The sequence below is a fragment of the Vombatus ursinus genome, unplaced genomic scaffold, assembly GCF_900497805.2.
Source record: "Vombatus ursinus unplaced genomic scaffold, bare-nosed wombat genome assembly UNPS02015255.1, whole genome shotgun sequence".
In the NCBI taxonomy this organism is placed as follows: domain Eukaryota; kingdom Metazoa; phylum Chordata; class Mammalia; order Diprotodontia; family Vombatidae; genus Vombatus; species Vombatus ursinus.
The window spans coordinates 1139875-1150436 of NW_020955033.1; the positions used below are offsets into that span (position 1 = coordinate 1139875).

General features: G+C 34.6%; 1 protein-coding gene across 1 annotated transcript in view; it reads left to right on the forward strand.

Annotated features, from left to right (window-relative positions):
* The window catches only part of LOC114031929 (acyl-protein thioesterase 1), a 42319-nt gene that overhangs the window by 29550 nt on the left and 2207 nt on the right, over positions 1-10562 (forward strand). The window contains exons 6-8 of the mRNA XM_027847144.1: positions 3059-3132; positions 7623-7724; positions 10299-10475. Coding sequence (XP_027702945.1) covers positions 3059-3132; positions 7623-7724; positions 10299-10475 — 353 coding nt within the window. The remainder of the gene's footprint in view (positions 1-3058; positions 3133-7622; positions 7725-10298; positions 10476-10562) is intronic.

Consider the following 10562-nt stretch of genomic DNA (forward strand, 5'->3'; position numbering starts at 1 on the left):
CATTTGAACTCAGGTCCTCTTGACTCCAAGACTGGAGCTCTATCCACTGTGCAACCTAGCTGCCCCCTGGTGTTATATTTTTAATTATAGGCAGCTAGCTACCAACTTGATTATTTGAATCTTGGGAGCATGTTTTCCAAATTCACCTTAATCCAAGAAGCATTTATTACAGGTCTATTACATGCTGAGTTTTTGAGAATGCAAAGACAAATTGAAAATGTTATGCCCTGAAGGAGCTTATGTTCTTCAATGTATACATGATAATTTAAAGAGGTAGGGAGTGATTAGGTTTTCAGGTCAACTGATAAAACAATTTAATTCATAATAATACCTGGAGGATGATAGAACCTAACCATTATTATACAGCAGTTCTGAGTGAGAATATGAAGTCCCACTTTGTGATTCTAAGTACAGGCAGTTCTGCTATAACATGCCATAGGGGTTCTCAAAAATTGCTGTGCAATGCAAAATTTTGCAATAAAAACCAGCTTATGGGGACAATAGGATTGGGACTTAACACTCAAGATCTTCATCAGTGATCTATTTAATAAAAGATAGGAACATAAGAAAGGATAGCACAGTTTTATGTATGTTAAGTGGTTAAGAAACATGTAAGTACTACAGTACTGTGACACTAGGCTGCTGCTTGACCTGTACATCTGACTGCGGGCAGATCACAACTCTGAGCCTCCCAGAGGCCATAGGAGAAGGGAGTGGGATTTGGAGTAGGAGTGATGAGGGCTAGTCCTTCTCTACTCACACTTCTACTAACACTTTACCATTGTAAACAGTAACAGCAACATTGTGCAATGATCAACTTTGATAGACTTGGCTCTTCTTGGCAATGCAATGATCTCAGATGTTTCCAAAAGACGCATGGTAACTATGGAGTCTAAATGCAGATCAAAGTATACAATTTTCACCTTTTTTATTTGTTTTTTCTTTCTCTTGGTTTTTCCCTTTTGTTCTGATTTTTCTTTTACAACATGACTAAGGTGGAAATATGTTTAATATGATTGTACATGTATAACCAATATCAGATTGCTTGCCATCTTGGGGAGGGAGGAGGGGAGGAAGGGAGGAAGAAAAAAGTTTGGAGGGGCAGCTGGGTGGTACAGTGGATACAGTACTAGCCCTGGAGTCAGGAGGACCTGAGTTCAAATCCAGTCTCAGACACTTGACACTTAATAGCTTTGTGACCCTGGGCAAGTCACTTAACCCCAGTTGCCTTACCAGGAAAAAAAAAAAAGTTTGGAACTCAGAATCTTTTGAAAGTGAATGTTGAAAACTTTCTTTACATGTAATTGGGAAAAAATAAAATAGTATTTTAAAAAAGAACAAAAAAAGAAAGCCTACTTGCACCTATTGTAAAAGCTTAAGTTGGGGACCATTGGGCTGGGGGAAATCTTATTCCCCAATCAGTCTCTGTTTTACAATCCTTTATTAAACATTCATTCCTTTCAAGGATAGGTCTGTCCTTGTACTGTACCCCATCTTTATAGCTGTCATGGCTTCTCCACACCTGCAGTGTTTTTTTTTTGTTTTTTAACCATGTACATATATAAACTATGCATATGTGCATATTACTTTGTATTTAATATGTTGTGTATTTTGTATTGACTTAGCTATGTTCATAGTATTTTACAGAAATAAGCCATAGGCTCCTTGAGGGCAGGGACTATTTAAAAAAAAAAAAGACACTTTACCTTGACAGAGACCTGAAGTTTGCTTGTAGAAGTGGGAATCAAAAGGGGTGTTATTACTCAGAATGTTTCTTTATATATTGATCCCATTGGAACAAATTTAATTTTTGAAACACACATTATAGCAGAATTGACTGCATGCATCTTCCTACTTAATCTTTCTCTCTTTGCCAGCCCCTCACCCCTCCACCCTTGCCCCCTTAGTGTTAGAGGTTTCCTTTTCCTTTCTTTCCATTTCCTGATCAGTGGGAGTTGGGTATCAGTGTGTCCAAAAGGCAATTGGTGATGGTTCCAGTGGTGTCCAGAAAGTTCAGAAGAATTGAAAAGGTACTCCCTGGGGTACAGGGAGATTAAAATAAAGAGGACCATAGGACACCCCTTCTTCCTTTCTTCCATCAAAAATACTCCAACAGGAGATTCAGAGATGAATTATTGGATGGCAGTATATTCCAGGTTTAGAAAGGGAGACCCAATCAAATTGTGTGAAAAGGGACTGCTAGATCATTTGACTGATGCAGCTATTCCAGGGTAACTCTCACGCAAGAGATGGCTGGTGTTGAAAACAAACACAAATTTCGCAGAAATGAAAAAGTCCATGCTTGATTTTTATGTAAATTACTTTATTGCTGCAGGAAGAATTACTGCTTTTTTATTATGTTTAATAAAATAAGCATCAGCATGCCATAAATCGTAAGAGCTAACTAGCACCTGAGAAGTTATCAGTGTGAAAATGCCTTTGAAGATATCCCTGAAATTTTAGTTGCTTGAGTTTCAGAGAAGGGTAATAGGAACCAGTGTTTATCAGCCATAAGGAACTAAGAGAAAATTTTGTTTATTTTTATGTAACTTTAAAATATCAGTAATTTTATTGTTGGGGTCCTAAGTACAGCTTATTAGTCTTTGTGTTTGCTTTTGCTCTGGTTGAAAAATAAATCACCCTCTAGGGGCCTTCTATTAATTAGTTTTTTTCAACAATTAGGGTGATATTTGTATGACAAACACGTACCAGAGCTTACCTTCCAAAGCATAAATTATTTTCAACAATCCACTGTATCTCTGTAACATAAAATGATCTCGGAGTAGGACTTTAGCAGTACACAAGATGTTCCCCCATTTTAAATTATGGCAGTTAGGCACAGTTTAGATTTTGCCTTTAAAATATTGAATTTTTAAAAAAATTTGAAATAATTGTTAGCACTCATTAATATTTCTAGTGGGCTCTTAAGGCAACAATAAAATGTGCATTTTGAGGGAAAAACCCTATTTGCACTTTGCCAACGCTTGTTTATCAGCCTTAAATTATATTAGAATTAAATTTGGAGATTTTGTTAATTAACTCTTACTTTTATTTACAGTTAAGGCTTTAATAGATCAAGAAGTGAAGAATGGAATTCCATCTCATAGGATTGTTTTGGGAGGATTTTCTCAGGTAAGATACAAATTGTAATTACCGTTACATGAGAATCTGTGGTTCTGACTCTTGCTGAATCCATTTCTTAATCCTTATCAGGGAATGTTATAGTATCTTAGTTGACAGTCTTTGTTTTAATACTCATTTGGACTTTGAATAAACTGTGAAGACCTAATTTTCTGTTTAAGTTTTTTTTGATACCCTTTATGTTTTGTACACTATAGTCTTTTCCTGATATAAAAATTTAAAGGCTTTGAAGTTAATGTGCTAGGAGTAAAGGGATAAAATTCTTGTTAGTGGCTGGTCTGAGGTAGGTCATCTTTGAGCCAAGAAAAGGTTACCTAGTTGTCTTTCTTTTTCAGGGAATATAGAAGGGAGAACTAAGCCCATTACTTAATTTAAAAAAAATTTTTTTTTCCATTACTTAATTTTTAAAAAAATGTTGTAGAAATTTTGTTTTTCATCTCTTTGTCACTTCTTAAAACCTGTGGGCCCCCCCCACCCGGTAGAACCCCTCTTTCTATAAGAAAGAAAAATAATTAAAACCAAACAATATTGCTGTATGACAACATATATAATTATCAGTACTTATTGTTGACTTTCTTTAAAAAAAATTCTCACTAATGTCTTTTGTTTTTATATAACCTACACTAATCACTATATTCCTCTCCTAGAGAGCCAGTCTTCCTTGTAAAGAATAAAAGAAGAGAAAGGCAAAACAAAGTTCAGGAAAACTAAAATATGTTATGTGATGTTAACTGATATTATATGCAGTGTTCCATTTTCATGGTCCAGCACCTTTATAAAGACACAGGAGGAAGTGTCTTACAGCTTTCTTTTAGGAGAACTGGTCATCATAATTTTACAGCATTCACTTTTGATTATTTTGTTCTTTCCATTTATATTGTTACTATTGTACATATTATTTTCCTGGTTCTACTTCACTTTGCATCAGTTCATATGAGCTTTTCTGTGTTCCTCCTTATTTGTTGCCAAGTCCCAACCATTTATTAAGCGCTTACCGAGTACCAGGCACTGTGCTATATACTGAGGTTACAAATACAAGCAGAAAGAATGACAGTCCTTGCCCTCATGGAGCTTACATTGTAATGGGGAAAACACAACAGTTGAAGATGAGCTGACAAGCAAAGTGGGGTAGAAAGATACCCATGATGTCCTAAGAGTGAAGGATAGTTGGTCGGGGCTCTTCCTTCAAAAAGAGATTTATGAAGGAAGCCACCAGTAAGAGATAATTGCCACAGAGGTGCAGTGAGAAGACACAAACAGAGAAGCATGGCTGGTTAGGGTGCTTTCTAAAGTAGAGGTTTTCAGAGGAACTCACCAGTGGGAGAAGGGCACTGCAGGGGTGGAGTGAGAAGATAGCAGAAGCTATTATAGGGGATATGGAAATGAGGACAAAGTCTGCAAAGTCTGAAAAGTGAAGGATGACCGACTGGGGCCCAACCTCAAAACGGAGATTTTTAGAGGAACTCACCAGTAGGGTCATTTTTTCTCTGTAATTTCAAGTTGGTTTCCATAATGGGTTGGTCCAGTTTATAGCTGAACTAACAGTGTATTACTGTGCCTGTTTTAAGACAATAACTTCAGCATTGAACATTCTGTCATCTTTTTGTTTTTTTCTTTTAAATTTTTTTTTGTAAATAGTTATTTTCTTTTTTTTCCAATTACATGTAAAGATAGTTTTCAGTATTCCTTTTTATAAGATTTTGAGTTCCAGATTTTCCTCCCTCTCCTCACTTCTCCCCACGATGGCAAACAATCTGATATAGATTATACATGTGCAGTCCACGTTAAACATTTTTCCACAGTCATGTTGTGAACGAAGAAACAGATTTTTGTCATCTTTTCCAGTTTGCTAGGTGTGAGGTGAAATCTCAGAGAAGTTTTGATTTGCATTTCTCTTATTAGTGATTTGGAATATTCTTTCATGATTATTAATAGTTTGCAATTCTTTTGAAAACTATTCCTATCTTTTAATTTTCTATTGGAGAATTGCTTTTGATCTTACAAAATTCTTTTAGTCATCTTTATAGCTTAGGAGTCAGACCTTCATTGGAGATTTGATATGAAGACATTTCTCCCAGTTGACAGTGCTTCTTTATTCTAGTTGCTTTAGTCTTGCCTCAAACAGCACTTGTTTTATGATCCTGGGTAATATGCGCATGCATCATAAGTTATATAGGGACTGTTTTGCTCAAGGGCAGCTAGGTGGTGCAGTAGATAGAGTGCCAGGCCTAGCGTCAGGAGGACTCATCTTCTTGAGTTCAGATCTGGCCTCAGACACACTTACTAGCTGTGTGACCCTGAAGAAGTCACTTAACCCTGTGTTTGCCTCAGTTTCCTTATCTGTAAAATAAGCTGGAGAAGGAAATGGCAAACCATTCTAATATCTTTGCCAAGAAAACCCAGAAAGCTCATGAAGAGTTGGAAATGACTGAAAAACAGCAGAGCAGAGAATACGGGGGTATCTTCCTCTCAGTATTTTCCAAGATTTCATGAGCCTTTTGGCCTCCATATCACAATGCTGAGTTATTCTTCCTGTCTTTGTACTTTCTGCAAATTGGATTCACTGTACATTCCATGCCTCTCTTGAAGTTATTGCTAGAAACGTTAAAACTGCACAAGACTAAACATGGATCCCTGTGGTCATCTGTTAGAATTGACATCAGCCTATTATTAATTCTCTTTCAATGTGGCCATTCAGCTTGTTTCAGATCACCTAAATTATACTGTTTGTCTAGCCTACACCTCTCTATTTTGTCCACAAAAATAGCATGAGAGATTTTGTGAAATGTTTTGCTAAAATGTAGGTAAGCTATATTTATAACATTCTCCTGATCTACAAATCTATTAAACTGTTGAAATGGGATTAATCTTGCAAGACCGTTTTTGATGATACTGTTTGAGTTCTGTATATGATGACTGTTTCCTTTTCTACAAGCTCCTTAACTATCCTTCTAATAATCTAGAAAGTAACCAAGAATAAAAGTCAAATTCACTGGATTATAGATTGTAATCGCTATTCTCTTGTTTTGAGAAAATTGGGGTAACATTTATTCTTCATTCTTGTAGTCATTTCCATATTCTCCTCAGTATTTCAGAGATCATGGTGGCTCAGCAGTCACATCTATTAATAGTTTCAGTACATTGCAAAATAAGTCATTTTGGTTCTTACTCTTTTCACCACTTTTCTTGTGTATCAACTCCTATTAGCCATTTTTGTTCTGTCCTTTCCAGTCTAAAGATCAGAGAAAACAAAAGGAGTCACATTAAATCTAGGCCACTTTCCTATTGATGAACGGCAGCTTGTCACTCTCTTAAAATACAGCTAGTTTTCAGGTTCTAATCCAGTACTACAGGTGTGATCTGACTATGACATTCTGCTATAAAACTTTAATGTTGCTCATTCCGAATTTCATCATTTTTCATTCTGTTAAAATTGTTTAAGATTATGTTAGCTTTTTGGATGATTTACTGTCTGAATAAAGAAAGTAGTGATTAGTGCTTTTAAAAATGATAGTTTCTTTTTTATAAAATTTTCTTTTCAAAAACATATAACTTAGATTTTAAATTTTATTGTTTATATTGGAAGCCAACTTCTAATTTCCAAGGGATTACATTTAGTATGAGCATATTTGTGTGTATATATGTTGAGACTGTAGAAATTTAATGGTAGGACTAGTATGAATTTATTGAATATTTGAGAAGAAATATCTATTTCAGTACAGCATATAATATAACCAAGTACAAATGGGTAGTAAGTTTGTTAGAATTTATAGACTTTCATTATGTAATCCCATGTCATAAATATGTAAGAATTAATTGTTAGAGCCAGACCTTGAAGACAGCCTTGAATAAATCCTTTTATTTCTTGAGTCCTCAGTTTCAAAAATTACATGTCTTTTTCATGAGTAAGATAGTGGAAATTTTCAGATGAGGAAATGATTTTCAACTTTTATCCAGTGAGAGTCATATATACTATTTCTATTTTTTTGTTTTGTTTTTGGCAAGGCAATGGAGTTAAGTGACTTGCCCAGGGTCACACAGCTAGTGAGTATCATCTGTCTGAGGCTGGATTTGAACTCATGTTCTCCTGACTCGAGGGCCACTGCGCCATCTGGCTTCCCTGATGTATACTATTTCTAAATCCATAGGTTCAGAATTAATAATGTTTGAGTGAGATTTTACTGTTTTTTAATTCTTTAATCACAAGTACTTTGCAGGTGAAGAATTTCATTATAATATGAAATATTAATTTATCTATTAACTAATATTTTGTTACTTTATGAAAAGAACATTATTGCATTATTTAGAAATACAGTAGTATATACACTGCTATCCTTGCAGTTTTGATCACATTGATGAAATCAGTTATTTGGCATTGTATATGGAGAGACACAGCTTATAAAGAAAAAATTCCTTTGAAGCTGATAGCCAGCAGAACTTATGTTCAGCTTGCACTAATTTTGACATCTTCTTTTGTACAGGGAGGAGCTTTGTCTTTGTATACTGCTCTTACATCACAGCAAAAATTGGCTGGGGTTATAGCCCTCAGCTGTTGGCTTCCACTTCGATCTTCGTTTCCACAGGTAATATGTTTAATAAATGTAACTGACAGTATGAAATTATTACATATGTAATGCTAGTAAGAGGGTCTCTAGTATCCTTAAGGATTTTCCTCTAATTTTGCATTTTATTATTAGCATTTAAGTATATATTGTGGTAGAACACCATGCTTGAGTGCTAGGGTTATCTATAGTGTGTTATCTTACTGAAATAAAAGCACATATCCTGAAGAAACTTGTTGTTGTTGTTTTTTTAACTTTAAATTTGGTAATCATCAACAAAATTAAAATATATAACCAAGAATAAACAATAGCCATACTTGAAAAGGTAATCCCAGAGTTACAGAATTTGAGAATTAGAAGGGACCCAATTACCATCTAGTGTAGGGGCTGGCAAACTACGGCCCATGGGCCAAATTGCTCTACTACTTATTTTTGTTGGTCAGAGAGCTAAGAATGGTTTTTATATTTTTTAATACAATGAAACTTTACTTAAAATAAAATTTTAAATTAATAAAACTTTTAAAATGTAAAAACCAGTTTTCATTTGCAGCCTATGTTAATGGGCCATAGTTTGCTCACCCCTGATTCAAACTCATGTCTAAAAGAATTTCTACTATAATATGCTTGCCAAATGCTCATCAAGCCACAGATTGAAGACAATCCTCCAATGAGAAGGAAACTCACCATTTCTTGAGGTAGACCATTTCACCAAGTTTATTGTCTTTCTTCCCTCATAACTTTAATCCATTAGATTTTAGAGAGCTGTTGAAGAATTTTGAGTAGATGAACAAATTGACCTTATCTCCGCATGAGTAAGATTGATTTGACAGTGACATGAAGGATAAATTAGATAGAAGTGGGGAGAAATTGGAAGCTGAAAGAGTGATTAGGAAGATAACAAGAGTCCTGTGGTGATCATGATTGTACATGGAGAACAAGAGACAACAGAGGCCTGTCTTGGCTGACTAAAATTCTTAGTATTGCCTTAATTACTTGATTCCTGACAGAAGAATGACTTGTATCTGTATTTGCTTTGCTTTCAAATTTAATGGTTAGTTTTAAAAGGATTTTTTGTAAACATCTTATTTAAGCAGTTTTGCATGCTGTCTACCACTGACTTTCCTGTTCCTAGCCCCACTACAACACTCCCATGTAAAAACTCAGTATAGAGAAACAAATCAGCACTTAAGCCAATTTTTAAAAATGTATGCATTATTTTTCACGTCTAATGCACCAGTGCTGTGCTGAGAGGTGGGAGGTGTGCTTCACCATCAGTCTTTTGAAGTCATGATTGGTCATTGCATTGATAAATTTTCTGAAGTTTTCCTTTTCCTTTTTAAAAATATTAAATTTGTATTAATATTTTGTTTTTTACTTAAATACTTTTTCATGCATTACCTTACCCCTCTCAGACTGCTATCCTTTAAAGCAAAGACTAAAGAAGAGAATAAAAAAATACTTCAACAAAACTAGCCAACCCATCAAAATCATTTGACATCTCTATGTGAGGAAGGGAAAGAGATACTTCCTCATATCTGTTCTTTGGGGCCAACTTCATTATTAATTTTGAGGTGTTCAGCTCCAGTTGTTTTGATGTTCTTTCCATGTACATTGCTATAGTTATTTATATACATACACATACATGCATATATGTGTGTATGTGTGTGTGTATATATATATAAAATATATATGTGGTTATACACACACATATACACATTTTTTTCTGGTTCTGCTTACTTTGTATCAGGTTACAGAATTCTTCCCATCTTTCTCTGTATTCATCGTATTCATTGTTTCTTCTATTACAACAATATTCCATTATATTTATGTACCACAACTTGTTTAGCCATTCTCCAGCTGATAAGCATCTACTTTGTTTCCAGTTCTTTGCCTTTACAAAAAGTACTGCTATAAATATATTGGTGTATAGGACACTTTTTTTTTAATCATTGACATCCTTTATATGTGTGACTAGCAATTGCCTCTTTGGGTGAAGAGGGTATAGACATTCTAGTTATTTTCTTGGGATAATTCCAAATTGGTTTCTGGAGTTCACAACTGCATCAGTGCTTTATGTGTCTACTTTCCACAGCCTTTTCATTATATTACTCTTCCTGTCCTTGGTCATCTGTTGCAAATTGCTCTGTATGAGATAAAACCTAAGAGTTGTTTTGATTTGTATTTCTCTTATATTAGTGATTTGAAACATTCTTTCATATGGTTGTTAAAAATTTATACTATTTTTGAGAACTACTTGTTCATATCCTTTGACCTGTTGGTTTTTTTTTTTTTTAAACTCCTTTAAAATTTGTTTAGAGCCTCTAAAGAGGTGAGCAGCCTTTGGGGATGGGAATATAAGAAAACAGTTTTAAGAACAAATAGCACAGATATAATCTATGATCTTTGTGGACATTAGCTAGTTCTTAGACTTTAGATATGATATGTGTACGAAGTAATATACCCATTTCATTTCTTTCGCTTATAGTCCATAAAATACTTAATATTTATATGTATTTATCTTAAAGTTATCTGGCATGATGCCATAAATATTTGAACATTTAGCGAGGCAAATAACATTTTTTGGTTTTTTTCCAGGGTCCCATCAGTGGAGTTAATAAAGATATTTCTATTCTCCAGTGTCATGGAGACTGTGACCCTTTGGTTCCCCATATGTTTGGTTCTCTCACTGTTGAAAAGCTAAAAACATTGGTAAATCCATCTAATGTAAGCTTCCGTACCTATGAAGGCATGATGCACAGTTCATGTAACCAGGTAAATACTGTTTTTAGTGGTCTATGAACCATATATTTTTTCCTCTTGAGGTAATCATTTTAAAGAAGACAAGAATAAATGGCTTCC